Raw genomic sequence first — 19,658 nt, 5'->3', positions numbered from 1 at the left:
AAACGAGATCGGGGCTCGAGACAACGGAAAGAAGAACGAGAGAAGGATCGTTTCGACTATCTATTTGATACGCCAATTTGTGCTTGCACTTCCCTCTTGCTGCATCTGTCGTATTCGTACAAGATGTTCCAACATTTTCACCTTAAATTTTAATTTTTAATTTTAATCCACGGAAACATTTAGGATCAATTTTCCTGGACTATTATTTGTGTGTTGCAGAGTTCTTTTCGATACTAAATATATTAAAAATATATTTCTCGATAATATATATTTTACAAATTAAATGTCCGAATAAAATTTAGTCTTCTCGAATTTAAATGAACAGTATTATTTGAACATTTCAAAATTTTAATCGCAAACATCACATTGTTTCAAAAACTTTCCACGCGTTTCAATATTTTTGACAAGAAAAATTCAATTTTATAACTAGAAAATTTCGGAGAAGCGTCGTCTGACAATGAGACGTCTAGTCTGATAATTTACGAGCCTGGCGCGCGATACAAATTTAGAAATTATGGCCTTGATTGTTAAAACAAATTTGCGTGATTAGTCATCGGACGCCGGAAGGCCGCAAGGAGAGTTATCGCCGCCCTTTATCGTCTCGCCGGTCGCAGGAATATATTAAAAAAAAAAAAAATGATGTGCGTGCTTGTGAAACGTACTCTGATCGTTATCGGAGGCTCTCGATACGTATGCGATCTGGTCGCAGAGCGGCAGAAAGAAAAGGATTACGTGCACGCACGTGTGCTCGTACCTCTGGTCGCGACAATAAAGGCCGCTTTATCGTCTCAGGGGTTGAAACTTCTCGAGCACGCTCGCGTGGTTGTTGAACCAGCGGTTTATCGGCTCGAGAAGGAAACACGTGCGGAGATATACGATCGTATAAGCGTGTATGTATGAGTACGTATTTATATGCAAGGTGTTCAGATAGCTCCTAAACTAAATGACATATCTCATAAGATTTTTATTTATAGCTAGAGAGAGTATTTTATTTATATGAAAAAAATTATTCACAATCATCATCAACGTCGCTTTGTGTAATATACATTTCAAAATTGTTGAAAATAAATTTAAAATCCCTTTTTATGCGCTTAAAACATACGCTTTAAACATGCAGTTCTTCTCTTCGCGGAATATATATTTTCATAATTATACGTATTTGTTATGAAAACAAAAACTGCTAACAAATGATCGAAATAAATTTTTTATTAAAAATTTAATTTAATTTAATCAAAAATGGCAAGAATGTCGTAGAACATCTTATGGATTATACTTAAAGTGATCGCCTTTATAACGATGTCGTCGCAGATTTCCGCCGACAATTTGCACGCATTTAGTCGCTCGCTAGAGAGACGAGAAATTGTCGTCTCGAGAAAAGAGAGAAGCGTTAAAAGACCATCCTTCGAGCAATTCGAACAAAATGAGAAAAAAAAACTAGTTGATTGACAAGGTACACTCTTTTCGTTTGCTAAAGATTTTATATACCATTTATTTTACGTTTATATACAATGTTTTAAGATGTCGTTTCTTCTTACAATTTTTGAATAATATAATTTAATAGAAAAAATACTACTTATTCATAAAATAAAAATTATTAATTTTTATTTTATTTAAATTGTGTATATTTTATATTTATTACATTTATTATTTTCTTGATATTTATGATTTTTTGATAAATCAAATATATTCTTTATAATACTCTCGCAAATTAAAATAAAATTATACTTATATTATATTATAATAATTATATATCATAATTAATATAATACGAAATAAAAATGTATTACGGTTAATTTATGAACTCTATAATTAGCTTAACCTGCCATTTATTAAAGCGCTCCAGATTTTTGACCAAAGCTGTATTTCATCGGAGGAATACGCGATGACAAAATCTCATCTTTAGCGCGCTACTAGCTAAATGGATTTAACGTTTTAACACGACAAGAGTTCACATTTTTGCAAAGAAAAGACAGAGACGACGCGATTGTTACTAACAATAAGTTACTTTTTGCGAGGGTCGCGTCTTTATTTTGTTATATACGGTAGAATCACATTTACAGCAAACACTAATGTAAATCCGAGATGCAAATGAGAGAGTTTTTGCATTATCGTACTACGAATACGGTACGACGTCGATGTTCCATGAACGAACCAGCCGCCGGCAATTTGCATCTTCAATTTACATTACACTGGATAACAATGTTTTTGCAATAGGAATCGGACAAGATGCTTTGTACTGGAAACTCGATGCTGATTTCACATCTGTTCCTTCTCTTATCTAATCTTATTACGTATCGTGTTATAATTTTTCGCGACGATTTTTCAATATTTCGTTAATTGATAGTCCGATATATTAGACTGAAAAAAATGTTCATCGAGTTATTAATGCATTTTTTGTATAAAAATAAATAAATACGATACAATTTTCATCATTACATTTATTTTAGTTATAATTGTATCGTTTTATCATAATTTCAAATAAGCACAAGCATCTACCAGTGATAAGCATATTATTTCAGCAATTGCTTATATTTTAAAATAAGATTATTAAATAAAATAATTAAAATAAGATTATTTTGTTTTTGAACAGACGGAATATCTTGTATCATTTTTATAAGATTGTATAATATATAATTAAATAAGATTTCTTTTTTTTTCTCTTTTAGATATACATATATGTATAATCAATAAGATATAATTTTATTATATATTAAATAATTTTATTTTGCGCGATCAAAGAAAATCAGAAATATTTAATGATATGTAATAAAATTAATTATTATTATTAAAATGACGTAATAAAATACCTAGTATATATTCATTGTGTAATCTTTGGCGTTTGAAGAAGAAGTCTGTAAAAGCCTGGCGAATTGAATCCATGAGTGTCGAGTAAATCGTCGGCGATCGGTGGTTAGCCTCATTTCAGCTCTTCCTTCCCTCGGACTACGAGCACCTCGTGCGAGGATTTATTGCTGTAATAAGCCGGTTTGTTCGAGCGCAGGAAGCTGAGCGACGGATCTCAAGATTACCTCGAGAAAGGTTCGATCTGATGTTGCGAGAACGATACATTTTAAAGATAAGAAATACTTTCGATTACACGCGGAGAGAGGCGCCGATGCTTCATCGGATAGAAACCGTCTAGACGTCTGCCCAAATACACACGCGACTTCTGCGAGCGAGAACGTGGGTCATTGAAGGAGGATTCGGAGAAGATCGCCTCTTCCGAGGGTTAATGGCCCCTGTTTGCCGTCACGCGATTTTTTTTTTTTTTTTTATTGTACAGCTCGTTGCACACTGATTCCTTTTTCAGGATAAAGGATTTTTAAAAATCTTAGTATTTAGAATTCTTTTTGGATCAAATATTTGAATTTTCATACGATTAAATTTCCAAGCGATTCTTACACAGATACAATAATCTTTAAACAGTTGAAAGCTTTTAAGGAAATGACTTGTGCTTATAATACTTTACACGATGCTCGTTTGTTTGCGTATAGAAAATGAATGATTTAATAAATTACTCTCTTTTAGTACAGCAATGACAGATGAATATTGTATGAAATTTCTTCATTGACGACGATAGCTCTTATGTTACATTTTGATATTAATTTCATGCCTTTCAGGAATCATCATAATAACTTAATGAATTTGCGATATAAAAAAATATCGAAGAAAAAGAACAATAAAAACTCAAAGATATCCGTCGCATATTTTCTTGCGCTTACTATTGATCTTGTCGATGCAATCCGAGTCAATCTTTAAATTTGCAACGCTTAATACGCCATGGACAAGAAGCTCCATCAAATATCCAGGTTCTCTTCGTCAAAAGGAGACGAGGGTCGAAGGGAAAACGTGAATATCCGTCGCGAGAAGAAATTTCCATTTATACGAAATTTCTTCGCCAACTTTCCAGGCCTACTACTACTATCTAAGGTCACGCGGATTCGTTGGGAGAAGAGCGACAGATTACGATTTAATATCTTAAAAGCGGCCGCATGGGGGTACAAATCTAGCGATAGCGATAGCGGCACTATTTTAGGATCAGCTCGCGAGGAACTAATAAAAAATTCATCGGCACGAGTATAGAGGCGCACTTTCGCATCTTTGTAGAACTGTTCTTCGAAGTTACTTCAGTCTGGAGGGTATAAATCGAGTATAAATGTATCGGCTTTCCCGGATAAAAATACGTCGCGTTTACGAATCAGGGTTAGACATAATTTTGCTTAAATAATAAGTCTCGTCTCTGTATATATGTATGTGTGTATATTTGAAAGAAAATTATAAACTCGAATTATATTATATAAAATTAAATTGATAATTATTTAAATAATATTTAAATAATATTTTTCACTTTTGCATAAGTTATACAGTGAATCATATGAATAATTATCTAAAAGTGACAAAAATAAAAATAATTGGCTAAAAAATAATTTACATAAATGGCACGCTTGTATTATTCACACAAGATTGCTCTCGCATCAAGAATGCAATCTCGAGGATATAGAGAAGCTAGAGAAGAAGCGGCGTGGAAAACTCTAGCATAAGTGCACCGTATATAGGACTCTAAATTCCAATAAGAGCCCGTCGGAAACTTGAAATTACTCATTCGACTTTCGCTTTGAACTTTCGAAGCTTGGGTTCGAATTCGCTTTCCCGGAAAGCATGAACTTATCGGGAAACGGAATTTAATAATACAAGGCCGTGTATACGAGCGACCGAACCGAAAAAGGTCGGAGGTTAAGCGCTCCGAGGGAAACGACCGAGGGAAAGGGTCAAAGACGTGGGAGAGAGGAGAGACTGAAAAGCGGAGGGAAGGCACGCAAAGCGGGGCACGATCGAGGTTCTCGCGTTCGATCTCCCTCCCCTCCCGCGACAAAATGATTAATTTCCCATTTTCTGCGAAGTCACGAAACTTGGTGAATCTCCCGGTTTCGTTTTTACGATCGAGTCCCATGCGTCTCGTAAAGGAGGCGATCGATCGCATGCAGAGCGAGGCGAGATTGCGGCGGATAAAAGTGTTCAGGAATTTCTGAACAAAATGAACAAAAAAGATGCAAATAAACTTTTGTATATACACCTATATTATATAATATATAATAAATACTACTCTTCTTGTTTCAAAAAAATTTAAAAACATTGCATAATTGTACATTTTTACCAACACAAAGTTGGTTGTGAATTTCACGAAGACTTTTAAAAATTAATTTTAAATTTAAATATTAAAGATATATTTTTGAAAATAATTGAAACTTTCTTTATTATTAAAATATGTATTTTACATGTGTGTAATTTGCACACACAAATGAAGATATACATTATAAAGGAACGGAATGCATAAAGTCGCGATGCCGCGAAGTAGAAAACGCGTATGCCTGGTCTGACCAAAAGGGGCGGCGGTCGACCGATAGGTAGACGACCCGGGAAGGGTCCGCGCGAGCGACATGGAAATTCGTCACGAATGACGATGCGCTAATCGATACGAAATTTCAATCTTCCTCGTTAGAGCCTGTTTCCTCTGTCTCGTTATTCAGAAGGGCGACGCCGAATGAATCACGTTTCCGGTTTTTTTCGCTCGACAATTGCTCACGCGATTTTATGATCGAACGATAATCGGCTAAATAAATCCCTGATGGCGTCTCAAGATCGCTTTATCATTCAAAGGTGGGATTATTAAATTTAATTTTCTTTAACCATTTCGCCGAGTTCAAAGAGCAATTACTTTACAGACGATTGCGAATCTTCGAGAAGGCATTTTGCTGGAAATTATTGTATGATGCAATAAGGCTCAGGATATCGGGATGCTGAATTAAATTACAGGAATATATTTAGAAACAAATTATTTACGCTTTAATCAAATTGAAAAGATTTTTTAAAGCACTTTTATCATATATTACAATAAATAGATTTATTCATACTAAATAATGTGTTATATTTAATGTATATTTTTGTTATAATTTTTATTGTAATTATAATGCATTATATTTATGTGTAGACAAAATATTTTATAAAAATAGACACAAATAGATGTAGCCATGATACATTTTGTATCTCGAATTTTATTTTATGTCGGTTTTAAAATAAACTGCTTAATTATGTGTCGCTATTCACGTCTCCTCTGCGAGGCCGCGATGGCGTCACGATGATTACACACATTGCAGAAAAAACTGCTTTGATACTCATCCAATGAAAAGTTGTTGACGAAGCGAATTTGCAGTTATCTGCGGAATTCTAAAAATGAATAGGAATGAAAGAGAAAGACGGCTATAAAAGATGGACTTGTACGCTATGCGTACGTCTCGCGATACAGCAATTTTTTTAAATTACTGTTTTAGAACACGCTTTGAAGATGAAGATCTACCGACTCGTACCAAATGCAAAATATTTTTACCTTTTATTTGTAGACATTATATCTCTTTCTCTTTCTCTTTCCTGCGAAGAGAAAAAAATGTTTTACAAGTTCCACGTTCCTGTCACGGTTATAGAACGAACCTTTGATATACAAGAAATAATGCTCTCGTCGGTATATTTATAGTTCCGTATATATATATTTAATTTAACCTACAAAGTTTATCGGGAAGAAAATCAATTTTATAGGAAGAAGATTTTTGCTCCGGCAAAATGTTACACAATAATCGGTGTTAACACGCGACCTACAGGTTTTATTTCGTTGTGGATATTATATACGTCTCTATTTTCATACCATAGTTTCGTCCTGTCATTCAAAAAATAAGTAACTTTGGGAAAAGAATTCAGGACTCGTGACTGAATTAAATTATAAGTTGTACTCTGCAAATTTGCGAGAGCAAAGTTATGTACGTATGAAGAGGGAAATTAAGCTTTCAATAGTTTAAGAGCTCTTACCAGCGAAGAAGCATCAAGTATACGTAAATATTTGCAATTTTTCTCCTGATATATATATATATATTCTTCTAAGCAAATTAATTTAATAAAAAGAGAGAATTTTATATTTTTACAAGAGACTATGGGAAATGTAAAATACACATTTATTTTAGATACATTCGTAACAGATTCCTTGGTAAGATTGGGATCTCTTCTCTTCTTCGAATAAAATATCAAGAAAAATTCTTTCATTTCTCTTGTAACTTGTATAGGGGATGACATACAACGAATTTAATCATAAAGATTTAAAATAACAGCAACATTCTCTCAACGAAGATTCAATACCGGGCAAAGAAGCCGCTTCGAAGTAAACAACAACCGAAATGATAATGAAATTGCACCCCATTTGAACCCCATTTGCGGAAGTAACAGAAAATATGATAAACCGGGGATTGCAAGAAAAGCTCGAGACGCTTCCTCGTAATTTCGATCACGCGTTTCATACATGCAAGCCTCTCATCTCTCTCATTCTCTCTCGCATTTTCGCGTGCATCGTATCTTCGCCCGTGTGTACGTAAATACGCATCGGTCGATGTAGGCCGGCGTCGCTTAGAGGCGTTAAACTGGGCCACAGTGCGTCGGCCTCAGGGCTAGAAATATCACCAGCGGTACACACGATGCGAGAGGAGAACGTGTACAAGAGTAATCCTCATGCAAAATGCATTTCGTGTATACGAGCATGATTTTATTCCGTCGTAAGTTATCGAGAAGATACGGAGCGCATGATAGTATGATTCGATCGAAAATCTTCGATTTAATTAAACAGTTTACTTATATTAATGGGTAATGCAATTTTGCTCTTATTTTCCAATTCTTTTAATGCAGTTTTCTTTTGCGTATAATTTCATTATATAATTCCTCTACAATTATATAATATTAGTTCGATTACGATTTATTCAAATTGTGTTGTATAGTTATTTTAACTTTTCCATTAAATATCTTATCTAGGAGTCTTATATACATTTTTTGCACATTTTTGACATTAAAAAAAAGTGTTGATATTACTTTTAATATAATAAAGATTAACATCTGCGTGCAGAATGTTGCTTAAAGAATTACGATGGTATACGTATAAATCAAATAAAATGCATGACTTATAAAACCGATCAAAGCGACAGACACTCGTACTTGAAACTCACATTTGTATAGAGAATGAGATGCTGCTCGTTAGTAATGCGAGAAGCATCAAAGTATGACGTTAATGACACGGAATATATGATAATTTTTTTCTTTGTAAAATAGAAGCATCTCGCAGTTTTTTCTTAATATAATGTAAAAGTTTGCGGAAATTGTGTTATGGAGATATAATTAAATTTAAAATATTTATTAAAAAATATAAAACAAAACAGAAGAAATTTATATATATATATATATATATAATATTATAAATATACATATAATATTATCTTATTATGTAGAATATAATTTTATTTTACATACAATTTTTTGGAAGAATAGAAACTGAAAAATATGAGATAATGAATAAAATATGAAGGAAATGTATAAATATATAATTTATATACCAAATACTATTTTTCTAAAAAATATTTAAAGAAACAAAGCGAGATGTATATATTCTATAAAATATATTGTCAACTTTAATCGCTCGACATTGCGCTTTCGCATCATTGTTCAAATAAGATAGACGTCGCTGAGAATAGAAAGAATTCAGAAACATCCGCGGAATGCTCAATGTCGTCCGCTTATTTCTCACCGGTTACACACATGTACACGTAACCGGATTACGGAAGACCAAGTTAAAAGTGGCAGAGCACAGCTGCCTTCTAGCAGCACAGCCGGCGTTTATTTCTTCCTTTTTCCTTCACCCGCGTGTCGCCCGACTTGGAGGAAAATCCGGCCGTTTAAATTATTGCACGGACTTTGCTTGAACTGCCGGGAATAACTTGCGGACTTCTGCGGTTTATAGGAAAAAGAATAACGAACTTTTCCGCATTTCAGCGTGACGGATGATAGTTTCTCAGACTACATTTCTTTTTTCTTTCTTGTACGGTTAATTATTCTAACCAGTAGAGAGAGAGCTCACAATTTTGATTAGAATTTACTTTTAGCAAAATTGACCCAAAAACTGGAAAATTTATTCCTGACAGTAAAGTATAATTCTTATCTGTACCTTATACATACGATGATTCGAATACTCGGATGATGGATAATGAACTATCGTTATACAACGCGGGAGAGAATTACCTTTTACCCCGAAACCAGGTCGTTGATCTTTACCGGGTGGATAAACGCGCTGGAAAAGCCGGCTTCAGGGCTATGCTGGCCTTCGTGCGGCCTTGACAGTGATGCGAACGACGATGAGAGAGATCGTGATATTAATTGCTCTCGTTAAAACGGCTGCACGAGAATCTGAGAATATATCCGTGCAATTACATTGACGCGATCGCGCGATAGCGTAATCTCGATGAAAATGATTTCAATTCTCCGAACGAGATTAATTTAAAAATCCTATTTTTCTTTACAAATTGTTATTTGCAAATTTTAATATAAAATTGCCTGCCTCTGGAAATTTGTAAAGAGCTCTCAATTTTTTAAAAATATTTATTTATATGCAAATAAATGCGGATCTGTGCCACAGTACTCTTTTTTTTCTCTCTTGTAAAAGAGGGTTGCAAAAAAGCTAGCTATCGTCACGACGCAAGAGGGTGTCGTTCATCTTCTTATTTTAAATGCGACAGAAAGAGGCGGTCGAGTTTACGCAGCCTTTGAACAGCCTTGGCAGTGGAGTGCGTTCGCCAAGAAGCGTTTTCCGGCATCGTGAGCACCGTCGTCCACCGCCGAGAAAATATATTGGCCTTGACAATATCGACGAGCGTAAATTAAGAAAGTTTTCCCCTAAGCGCAGTCCAGAACGGCTTCCCGCCTCGGAGATTGTCGCGTTGAAACAATCGCTCATGTATAATCTATATCGATAAGAATAATGATATGTGACATTAATAATGGAACACTTTCATTATACGAATCTCTATCTAGAATCGAATGGACTTATCGAGAGGGATTATTCTGTCGATAGCGTATCTTCGTTTATTTATAGAGATCTCGTGCAAAAATAATATCGCCACTAGAATTTTTCTTGAATAATTGAGTAATTGTTTGATTTAGATTGGAACAAAGAGAGATTAATATTGCTTATATTAAATAGTTTTTATGTGAATATTATACGTATATCTAGCTATTATTATGTCAGTTTTTTGATACATTTTTTCTCATGCTCACAGTATTAAAGGCATTAAACTGCAGCGTATTTTTATATGTAGCGAGAAACAAAATAATAAAAATGCCCGTTCAATAAAGGCGGATAAAGGGTAGTTTATGATAGAGCGATAAATATATAGAAAAACGTATAATCGTTATATATACGAAAATGATGTGACATTTTACGAATTTTTTGTTTAATAGCCAAAGCTTTAGCGAATTTAAAGTTGACATTTTAGCAAAATATGTTATAGAGCACAGAATACTATTTTCAATAAAATATCATTTTCGATATAAATCATTTTGACAAGCGGAAATAAAAAAAAACTGTTAAAACTGTAAAAAACAGGAAATTTCTACTAAAAAGTAGGATCTCTTTGTGGAATCGAGAGGAAAAAAAGGTACATGTATTTAATTATTATATGAAACTTAATCCGCGAAGAGCTTTTCAATATTTGAATATTTTCGCAATTGAATGCTTTATTAAATCTTTGCCTCCCTCTCTCTCTCTCTCTTAAGCGGTCTCTCTCGTCTTAGGAAAATTAAGATTACATCGCGAATAGGCCATTGATCCTTCGCAAACGAAGCAGAGAGCTGGACGAGGATAATTGCGCCTCGCGTGCTCGCTTCTGACCGTCCTTGACAGTGAAACGCAGATCGCCGTGAAATACTTTCCACGACTACGGACATCACGTCAAAGCAGTAGACTACACACACCGGCCTTCGGTATATCGATTCGTACATGTACAAAAAGAGGAGTTTATTTAAATCCTTACCGCGCCTATGCATCATCGAGCGTATATATATGTACGTTTACACATTCCGGGTTGTTGTTCCTTTATAAGTAATTTATCTCGTTATATAAACAGAATCTCTCGATATAATTAAATATCCATATCTTGTTTAGAGATGTTAATTAGCCGCGGCTAAGTTTGTCCCCGAACTAAATTTGGCTACACGGCTTTAACAAGTTGGATATGATGCGCCGATTTATTTGCAGCGCGCAAATTCTGTTTTTATCGTCGAGAAACGACGAATATCGCATAAGTGTAACGATGAAACTTTAACGAGATGGTTATCACTGGCCTTCACTGTTCCCGTATAATATAACTTGAAATATGAAAAGCGCCTTCCGTATTGTCCTCGACAATGAGGAACCATTAAATATTTTGCGATCGCTACACGTTCATATTTAATATTAAAACGCCAGTAGATTGTGAAATATTAATGTGACTTGAAATCACGACTTTATTTCAAACTATTTTTATCGTATTAATTTGACAGTGTCTCTTTTCGAAGATAATAATAATTTTAGCTAGTAACAATACAACTTTACTTTTTATAATCTTATAGACAACTCTTAAAATATCGTTTTTGTATGCAAATTTTATTCCATTTATAATGAATGATTGTATCTCTTAACTTTTGCCCTCTTTTTTCATCAATTTTATCTTTCTTTTTTATTCGCGAATTTTTTTATTATGAATCGAATCGTTTATCGAGAATTTATACGTTATTTCAGAGGACTTTTGGCGCTGAAATCCCTCCTCAGGATGGCAGGAGCGAGTCAAGGCTCTAAAGATTTTGTGCTCGCAAGTCATCATCGTGTTGAGCGAGATTGTTGGTCTTCGTGCGATTAGTGGCTGTAGCAGGGGTAGCGCGGGACGGGGGTGGTTCTTTCCATCGCGAGGATCGAAATGAGCGATCTACAGGCCACCCTTGAGTTCTCTCTCGAGCTCTGCAAATTCTACAATGTTGACCTCTTCCAACGCGGGTAAGATTAATCCGCTCGTGTCTGCCGGCGCGTTCGGTAATATGTATTTCGACGATTGTCCGAGAGATCTGTCTAGATCGAAACTGTTTACTTTGCAGGTACTATCAGATCCGAACTGCTCTCCGAGTATCGCCAAAGCTGCCGGTCAAGGTGGAAGTCAATCAGCCTCGAAATCGTAAGTATATTTCAATAATCAAGATCCAACAAATCCTCGTGATATGAATATTTCATTTATTAATAATGGTAATAATAATGGTATATCGAATCCTTTTATAACGAAAATTTTCTTTACATGTTGTATATTATTTTATATATTTTTTATATTGCTTTTTATATATTATTAAAAGAGGAAAAAGAGAGAGATTTTAGATATCAAGAGCAATTTTTGTCGGATATTTAAAGTTTTGATATTTCTATTTCTTCATCGCTCAAAGTTCTCAGTCGTATCATCAAAATCAGCAAAAGTACTTGTCGGATTCGTTTTATTTCGATCGATTCGTGCAATCTCGATCGCAATCTCGGGATGGGAGAAACTCGGACGAGCAAGCTCGACGCGAATTCGTGTTGCAGATTCCCTGGAGGCACCGGGCACGAGTAAGCGTTTTCAGATCCTCTACAGGAACGAGGAGGTGACACTCGGCACTTCCGTGCTGTTCCGAGCGCATGTGCTCGTCCACAGTCACAAGATCGAGGAAGCTCTGTCGCGCACCCACTTTAATCTAGGTGTCGAGCTATGGTTCAGCGAGCCGACGCAGCCGGGCAACATGGCTTGCGTGTCCTCGAGGTGAGCGTCTTACCGTCTAATACGGGTGTCGGTGTAAATTATCCTTCCCTCTCCGTCCCCCCTTTTCTGCCCCTCCTTCTCCTCTGACAGCAGAGACATACAAAGGGTGGACCACGAACAGTCTGAGCAATCAGCCGACCGCGCAATTTTTATCTCTTGTTTGCGACCTCTCCAGAATCTACGAATAATTATTTAAGAAAAAGCAAATTTGAAATTAAAAAAGATGGAATAAATTAAGTTAGATTGCTCCTATTTTTGTCATCATTTTCTAATGCTGGACGATAGATAATTATGCAATATCTGTCTGTTAAAACTATTTTTTTAGAATATTTTTAAAATTCGCTTTATGTGACGTCTATTTATAATATTTGCACAATTTACTGATTTAACTTTAAAATATTTATAAAAGATGTTATTGCTAATTTTAGACAGTTTAAAGTTGCATGCTTCCTCTTTGTTTGATAGGCACGACACGAGCAATCCAGGAATATCGCGGATGTACAAATTGCATTTGTGACGCTCGCAATTACAGCGTATCTCCTTGCGAATATCATAATCGCGTTCCTAAGTGACTCTTCCGTCAAGTTTCAAAGTTAATTTTCTTCGGGCAGACTCGATAAAACAGATTGAGTAACGACGTTGAAGAAAATTACTCCAGGCAACACAATTTTGCAACACTCGTCGTAGAGACGTCTAGAAAGATAGCGCAATATCCTTTCCAAACACCCTTTAAACGTCTATCAGATATCTCTGTTGGATATTTGTTCGCAAATTGTGTCGGAATCGCGTCTGAACTGATCGATGGCGACTTCGACTGTTAGAGCCGGCGGCCGTGATCGATAGGAGATTTGACGGACGGTTCTTTTTCAGGGCACTGCAGCTGAATTTCACACCTACGAAGGGTCTTCACTACCATCTACCGGTGCTCTTCGATTACTTTCATCTAGCCGCGGTGTCTATCACGATCCACGCCTGTCTCGTGGCACTTCATCAGCCCTACATCAAGTCAGTATCGAGCTCACATTTCGTAATTTTCCAAGTAATCCTTTCGATGTATGTATATAATCGACGTTATCCCTCACGAGAGCTCCCCTCTTTCTGTTTTATGGTCGTGCCCCTTCACCTCGACGAAAGTAGGAAGAGCATACTGCACGTAGTGCAGAGCTGGTGAGTTCTTGATACTTTAAACAAGCTCAGAACCGGCTAAACTTTTCGCACAAGTAGTCGCACAATTTATTACCCTTACCTCAACTCTTGAATTCCTGCACCAACTTGATTTTGAATTTAAATCTGTGAAATATACAGTAATTATATTTGCATTAACTTCTTTTTAAAAATCACGTAATTAATAAATGATGCATAATACACGATGTATTTTTTTGCATGAAAAATACCTGCATAAATAAGATGATTATCCTTTTGCAATAAATAGAGATAAACGAATTTTTAATAAGCGGGATTGATTACAATATTGTCATAAAAATTAATTGTTCGTAATTTATTCAATTGCAATTGCAGTGCACCGCGAGGCGGAAAGCCCTGGCTGCAGTTTAAGCAACCCGCAACGAATGGTGACAACAACCCGACGACCTTCGGAAATATTGTGAGTCTGTTCGAAATCCATCGGCGATACGATCGAAGGGACATTGTCGTCTAATAAATTCAAGTTTCATTTCAGGAGACCACCACGAGGTGCGTCGGATCGGGGACAAGGATACAACACGCGAGACTGGTCCAGCAAGAGGTCACGAGGCTGCTTCTGGCCGCGAGGGAATCTTTGCTCAACGACTTGTCCGATTTGGCGCGACTCCTCCCTTCCTGGCAACAAAGGGCGCTCGAGCTCGCGCAGAACGCGCACAAGGAGATCACAAAGGTTCGTCTCTTCTTCAAGCTTTTCATTTATCGACACGTTCTTCAAAACTGGTCTTTCGCAGTTGATGGACACCGAGGAGGCCGACATAGCCCAACTCTGCGCACAAAATATCGTCCTTTGGCAACATTTTCTGGAAGCGTTCTCTGGCCGAGAAGCGGTTCATCAGCATTTAGCACGAGTTCATCATCAATTGAGAGTAAAGCGAGATTTATAAAATATTAAGATAACAGTTAGAAATGTGATAATTAAAATTAAAATGTCGATGATAAATTTTTTTAAATTTTAATCTTAAAAAAATGTAATAAAAAGTTACTTGCATTTTTTATAATATTTTATTTATCCGTAACTGATAATCAATTTTCAGGTAAAGCGATTCGCGGAGGGTTTCTTTGTATTAGAAAATCCGAGAACGTCGGCAGCGGGCTGTTACGACGCGAATTATCAGTCTTATCAAGCGGTGAGCGAGGCTGCTCGGAGATCACGTTATCTCGCATCTTTGCCACCGTTACCTGTCCATTGTCCGGAGCTGGACGGCGATCTTCACTCGTTGCCTTTGATCTTTGAGGATCAGTACGCTGACATGCAGCAGAGGCACAGAAACAGCGGTAAGTTTATCGCAATTATTCGCTACAACATCGGCTTTAGTAAATATAATAATAATAAATAATTCTTTAATATTAAAAATTATATATTCTTCTCAGTTCCTAGCATGGACGACTGCAGTTGCGGAATAGCGGCGATCCTGGAGTCGCGTTCCATAGGCATCTGGTCGCCCAGGAGCGAGGGCGCGGCGCAGGACATCGGATCGATCCAGGCTCGCCTGATGCTGACGCCTTCCACGCTTCCGGCGAGGCATAGCAAATCTCTCGATCAGCTGGGCCCCGAGCTGGCGGCACCCTTGCAGCCCAGAACGTCGCCGAAGACTCTGCCCAGATCCGTGTCGACCCAATTGTTCCCACGAGGGCAGCGTGGCGGCGGTCGCAATGTCACGCCGCCCGCGACGGTGCCCTCGAGAGGGAGGCCCAGATCGACAGTGCCGTCCAGTAGCACCCTCTTCCCGCCCTCGGGTCAGCAAGCCTGTTCCGCGCCAAATCCATCCCTCGGCTCCACGCCGGTGATCCCCCTACCTCGCGCCAAATCCACGCAGATGCTGGTGCCGAATCGGCAGCAGCAGCATCAGCAGTCCGATCATCACTCCACTTCCATTACCTCGTTGCTGGCGGCGATGTTTCCCGAGTTGCCGCCCGGCGAACACCTGCCCGGTTATCGACCATCATCCAAGTCCTGCGATCAGAATCTCGCAGTGCCGACCTGTATGGGCGCCCTAGACCTCAGTCAATTGCCCGATTGCTTGGAAAAGAAATCGGCGAATATGGTGGAAGGTACGATGTAATATTTTTAAAATAGTATATCGATTGAAAATATATTGTTGATAGAAGAAGAAATAAAAATGCGAAAATTTTGTATGATATAATGGATTGATTTGTGTTTTCTCATGCTTTGTGTAGATTATCATTCCCTCGATACCAGAAGAATACGACTGGAGCCGCGAAGTCATCGCCTGGGAACACGCCAACCATTGTCAACGACCATAAACGACCAAAGTAGCTTTCTATCCAAGGCGAACGTAAACGGCGACAGCTTCTTGCAGGAGCCTCAACCACTGCACACGGCGACGTTGGACAGAGTCACTTACCGAGGAAACTCTAGAAAGACTGGACACCAGGCGGGCGGCAAGTACAGTCAAACGAACGGTATCGAGAGCCGCAGGTATCACACTCTCGGCAAGACGTCGATGACGCATAGAAGTCGCCCGGAGATATCGGAGTCTATGAATGGCAGCGTGCTGAGCAGCAGCCATTCGCATCTGGCGGATCCGCTGAACAAGCGATCGAATTTTTATGCGACCACGGACTCGTTCTTCTGTCGTACAAACGGCAGCACCAGCGGAAGAGCACGCGACGAGACAGGCAAGCCGAAGAGGCCGAAGAGCACAGAACGGCTGGTCGACGATGTGGAGCGCAACGAATGCTGCGATTTCCGACGAGATCGACCGACTCGTAGGAGAGCCGAGCGATCGGCCAAGTCGTCTCGCAACGGCATAGGCCAGAATTATAGCGAGGAGAAGCAACGACGCGAGAAGAAGAGCGCGGAGACGCCTCAGGAGCCCATCTACGAAGTGATAGCCACGAAGCCGGAACCGAAGAGAGAGTCTCGCGTCGAAAGAAGAAGAGACAAGCACGGCAGGCGACCGCACTCCGCACCCGTCCTCGACACCGATCACCCGGAAGAGAGCGGTCGTAAAAGTGATAGGAAGTGCAGTCACAGAAACAGGAAGCCGGCACCGCCACCACCGGCGTATCAGGATCCCGCTGTCGCCCCGTTGCCCAAGTACCGTCATCCCCCTTCGGGGCCTGCGACGAGTGTCCTCGAGGTAGAGAACAACAATAAAATTATCCTGAAGGTAGGATTTCAAAAAATATAATACGAAAAAACATATATTATACTTATAATATATACATACATATAAAAATTTTATTACTTTATATACAATTTTATTTATATATTTTAATAATTCTTTTCGCTACTTAGATGGAACCCATAAAATCACCCTTGGAAGCACCGACGACGAACGGCACGACACCGTCGGACACGTCGACGAGTGTCGGAGTTCCAGCGCCGAACGCGAAGAGACTACGATGCGCCAGTGTGCCGGTGGCCCAGAACAAGGTCGTGGTGCCACGCAGCGCGGTCTCTCTACCCTGCATGCCGATACGAGATAGCAAGGACAACCTGAGCAACAATCTGCCGGTCATTCCCAATCTCCTGAGTCCACCGTCCACCAGACCCAGCAGTCCCACGCCCAGTTCGAGCTCGAGCAACCTCACGTCCGAGTGTTCGGGCTGGGTCAGCAGCGGCGATACCTCCAGCTCGGAGCAGCGTCGCAATCAAGCCAAGCTCACGAGCGAGCAGTTGCGGCAGAAACTGTCGAAGATCGTGCCGCGCAAGGATCGTCCCACCATCACCGCGAAGGACAGCGTGGACGAGCACTCGTACGAGGAGGTGCGGCTGCCGCCGCCGAAGATGTTCCAGGACGAGCCGCCGCCGCCCGAGGAGTTTCGCGATCCCCCGGCTCCGATCGACAATCCTCTCTACCACGTGTACGAGACGGTGAAGCAGACCAGGAGCCCGAAGCAGAACAAGACGGCGCCCTGCAGTCCGCAACGGAACCGGGACCGGGACAGCGTCTACGGCGGGACCAGGGACATCTGCCTGGACTGTTATCAGGAAGGCAAGGAGCTGCTGCAATCCACGCAGGACGATTTTATCAACTTCAAAAAATGCAAGGAGGAGTTCAAGCGGCAGATGAGCTTCTCGGGCAGGATCTACAGGTACGTCGAGTTCCCGCGCATGATGTCAGCCGTCTCCCGATTAGAACTGCTTCCTTAAGCCTAGTATTTATGAAACTTTGCTTTACTTTTTATTTTAATTTGAAGTTTCAAGGAAAAACGCGCCCTGCTGAATAACTCATGAAACTTAGATTGTTTGACCTAGTTTGATATTGTTATTGTTTGATTAATCAAATTAAATTAGAAACAAGCTTGGAAAATCATGCCTAAATTATTCTGAGAATCTTATTATGATTGATTTATTTTTAAAAGCAATTTCACACAAATTACATCTTAGATATTAAAATTTGGTTTATCAAAATTGTGATTCAGTGGTGTTTTTTCTTCTTCTTCTTTTTTCCGAATTATTTTTCAATGCGCGATATAAGTGACGACGATCTTCAGGATTTCATTTCCGCTAGGTGCCGTTTTGCATTTCGCTTCCGCGTCTTTTCACCTATATCTTTCCGTTTATAGTTAAGTTCTTTTCTCTGTCTACCTTACTATCATCTAGAGAGCGCGAGGAAGCACAGTTGCGTTTGCATAAACGTGCCCATTCCCTCGGATACGGTGACTTCCTGAACTCCTCGCCGTCGGTTCAATCATTAAGATCGAATGTGCCTCTTAGTGATTATCCGACCCTGGCCTCGACCCTGCCGTACTTCCACATCAGCGACGAGTATCGGCTCTTCTCGCCGGAGGGTGCGCATCTCATCATATGCGTCCACGGCCTTGACGGAAACGCTGCCGATCTCCGGCTCGTCAAGACGTATTTGGAATTAGGTTTGCCCGGGGCACACTTGGATTTTCTCATGTCCGAAAGAAATCAGGTATATTATTATTTTTTTAATCATCAGAATATTTTCGGAACACTCGTGTAGAAATATTTATATTTCTTAATTTTAGTCTTATACTCTTGAATTCAGTGTGCATATTTTTTTAATTGAGGTATTAACGTTGTTACGATTAATATACGAATATTATATTTATATTATATATGAATATTATATATCGTTATTTTTAATATATGAATATATTATTTTATATATAAATATTATATTCATATTTTTCATAAAATGTGTTATACTTTAATTATTAAATAATTATTTTCATCAAAAAAAAAATATTAGCTATCATAGCTAACAAAGAATTCTGCGTTTAACTATAGCTAAAATATTAGCTACCATTGTTAAAATTTAGACATGATAACTAAATTTTAGGTATAATATAGGGACAGCTGTGATGGCTAATATTTCTTTTTCCGTGAATAAATGAATAAATAAATATATAAATTATATATACATTTTTTTTTAGAGCCTTATTTCAGATCTTAAAAATTTTTTCGATAAAATTAAAGGCAATCAAGAGTATATCGAATTGTCATGTATATCGTTTATGTATGAAAGGGCGACACCTTCTCCGATTTCGAGACGATGACCGATCGCTTGGTGGCCGAAATCCTCTATCACATTGAATCGTCGGGCCTAAATCCGACGAAGGTGAGCTTCATCGGGCATTCCCTTGGGACCATAATCATCCGTAGCGCCCTGACGCGACCGCAGCTGCGGCCGCTTCTGTCTCGTCTGCACACCTTCCTCAGCTTGAGCGGACCCCATTTAGGCACTCTCTACAATACGAGCGGTTTGGTGAACGCGGGTAAGTTTAATAATTATAGCCCTTCCTCGATGTAGACCGAGAACATCCTGAACAATTCGTAATTCTTTC

General features: G+C 38.6%; 1 protein-coding gene across 5 annotated transcripts in view; it reads left to right on the top strand.

Moving 5' to 3' along the window:
* LOC145941366 (protein FAM135A) overlaps positions 1 to 19,658 on the top strand; it is a 29,746-nt gene that overhangs the window by 5,893 nt on the left and 4,195 nt on the right. The window contains exons 2-15 of one of the 5 annotated variants that reach the window (XM_083047490.1): positions 11,636 to 11,887; positions 11,986 to 12,062; positions 12,458 to 12,671; positions 13,542 to 13,676; positions 13,809 to 13,838; positions 14,190 to 14,274; positions 14,350 to 14,544; positions 14,606 to 14,740; positions 14,909 to 15,149; positions 15,246 to 15,926; positions 16,053 to 17,008; positions 17,137 to 17,936; positions 18,562 to 18,763; positions 19,340 to 19,589. In XM_083047490.1, the coding sequence (XP_082903616.1) occupies positions 11,811 to 11,887; positions 11,986 to 12,062; positions 12,458 to 12,671; positions 13,542 to 13,676; positions 13,809 to 13,838; positions 14,190 to 14,274; positions 14,350 to 14,544; positions 14,606 to 14,740; positions 14,909 to 15,149; positions 15,246 to 15,926; positions 16,053 to 17,008; positions 17,137 to 17,936; positions 18,562 to 18,763; positions 19,340 to 19,589 (4,078 nt within the window). In that variant the 5' untranslated portion in view covers positions 11,636 to 11,810. Of the gene's footprint in view, positions 1 to 11,635; positions 11,888 to 11,985; positions 12,063 to 12,457; positions 12,672 to 13,541; positions 13,677 to 13,805; positions 13,839 to 14,189; positions 14,275 to 14,349; positions 14,545 to 14,605; positions 14,741 to 14,908; positions 15,150 to 15,245; positions 15,927 to 16,052; positions 17,009 to 17,136; positions 17,937 to 18,447; positions 18,764 to 19,339; positions 19,590 to 19,658 lie in introns of all 5 variants that reach the window. The other 4 variants (XM_083047487.1, XM_083047489.1, XM_083047486.1 and 1 more) reach the window with 4 other exon arrangements.

The sequence above is a fragment of the Prenolepis imparis genome, unplaced genomic scaffold (genome assembly GCF_030444845.1).
Source record: "Prenolepis imparis isolate NDT839.2.m4 unplaced genomic scaffold, iyPreImpa1.0 SCAF_10, whole genome shotgun sequence".
Lineage (NCBI taxonomy): Eukaryota > Metazoa > Arthropoda > Insecta > Hymenoptera > Formicidae > Prenolepis > Prenolepis imparis.
This window is presented reverse-complemented; position numbering and strand designations above follow the sequence as displayed.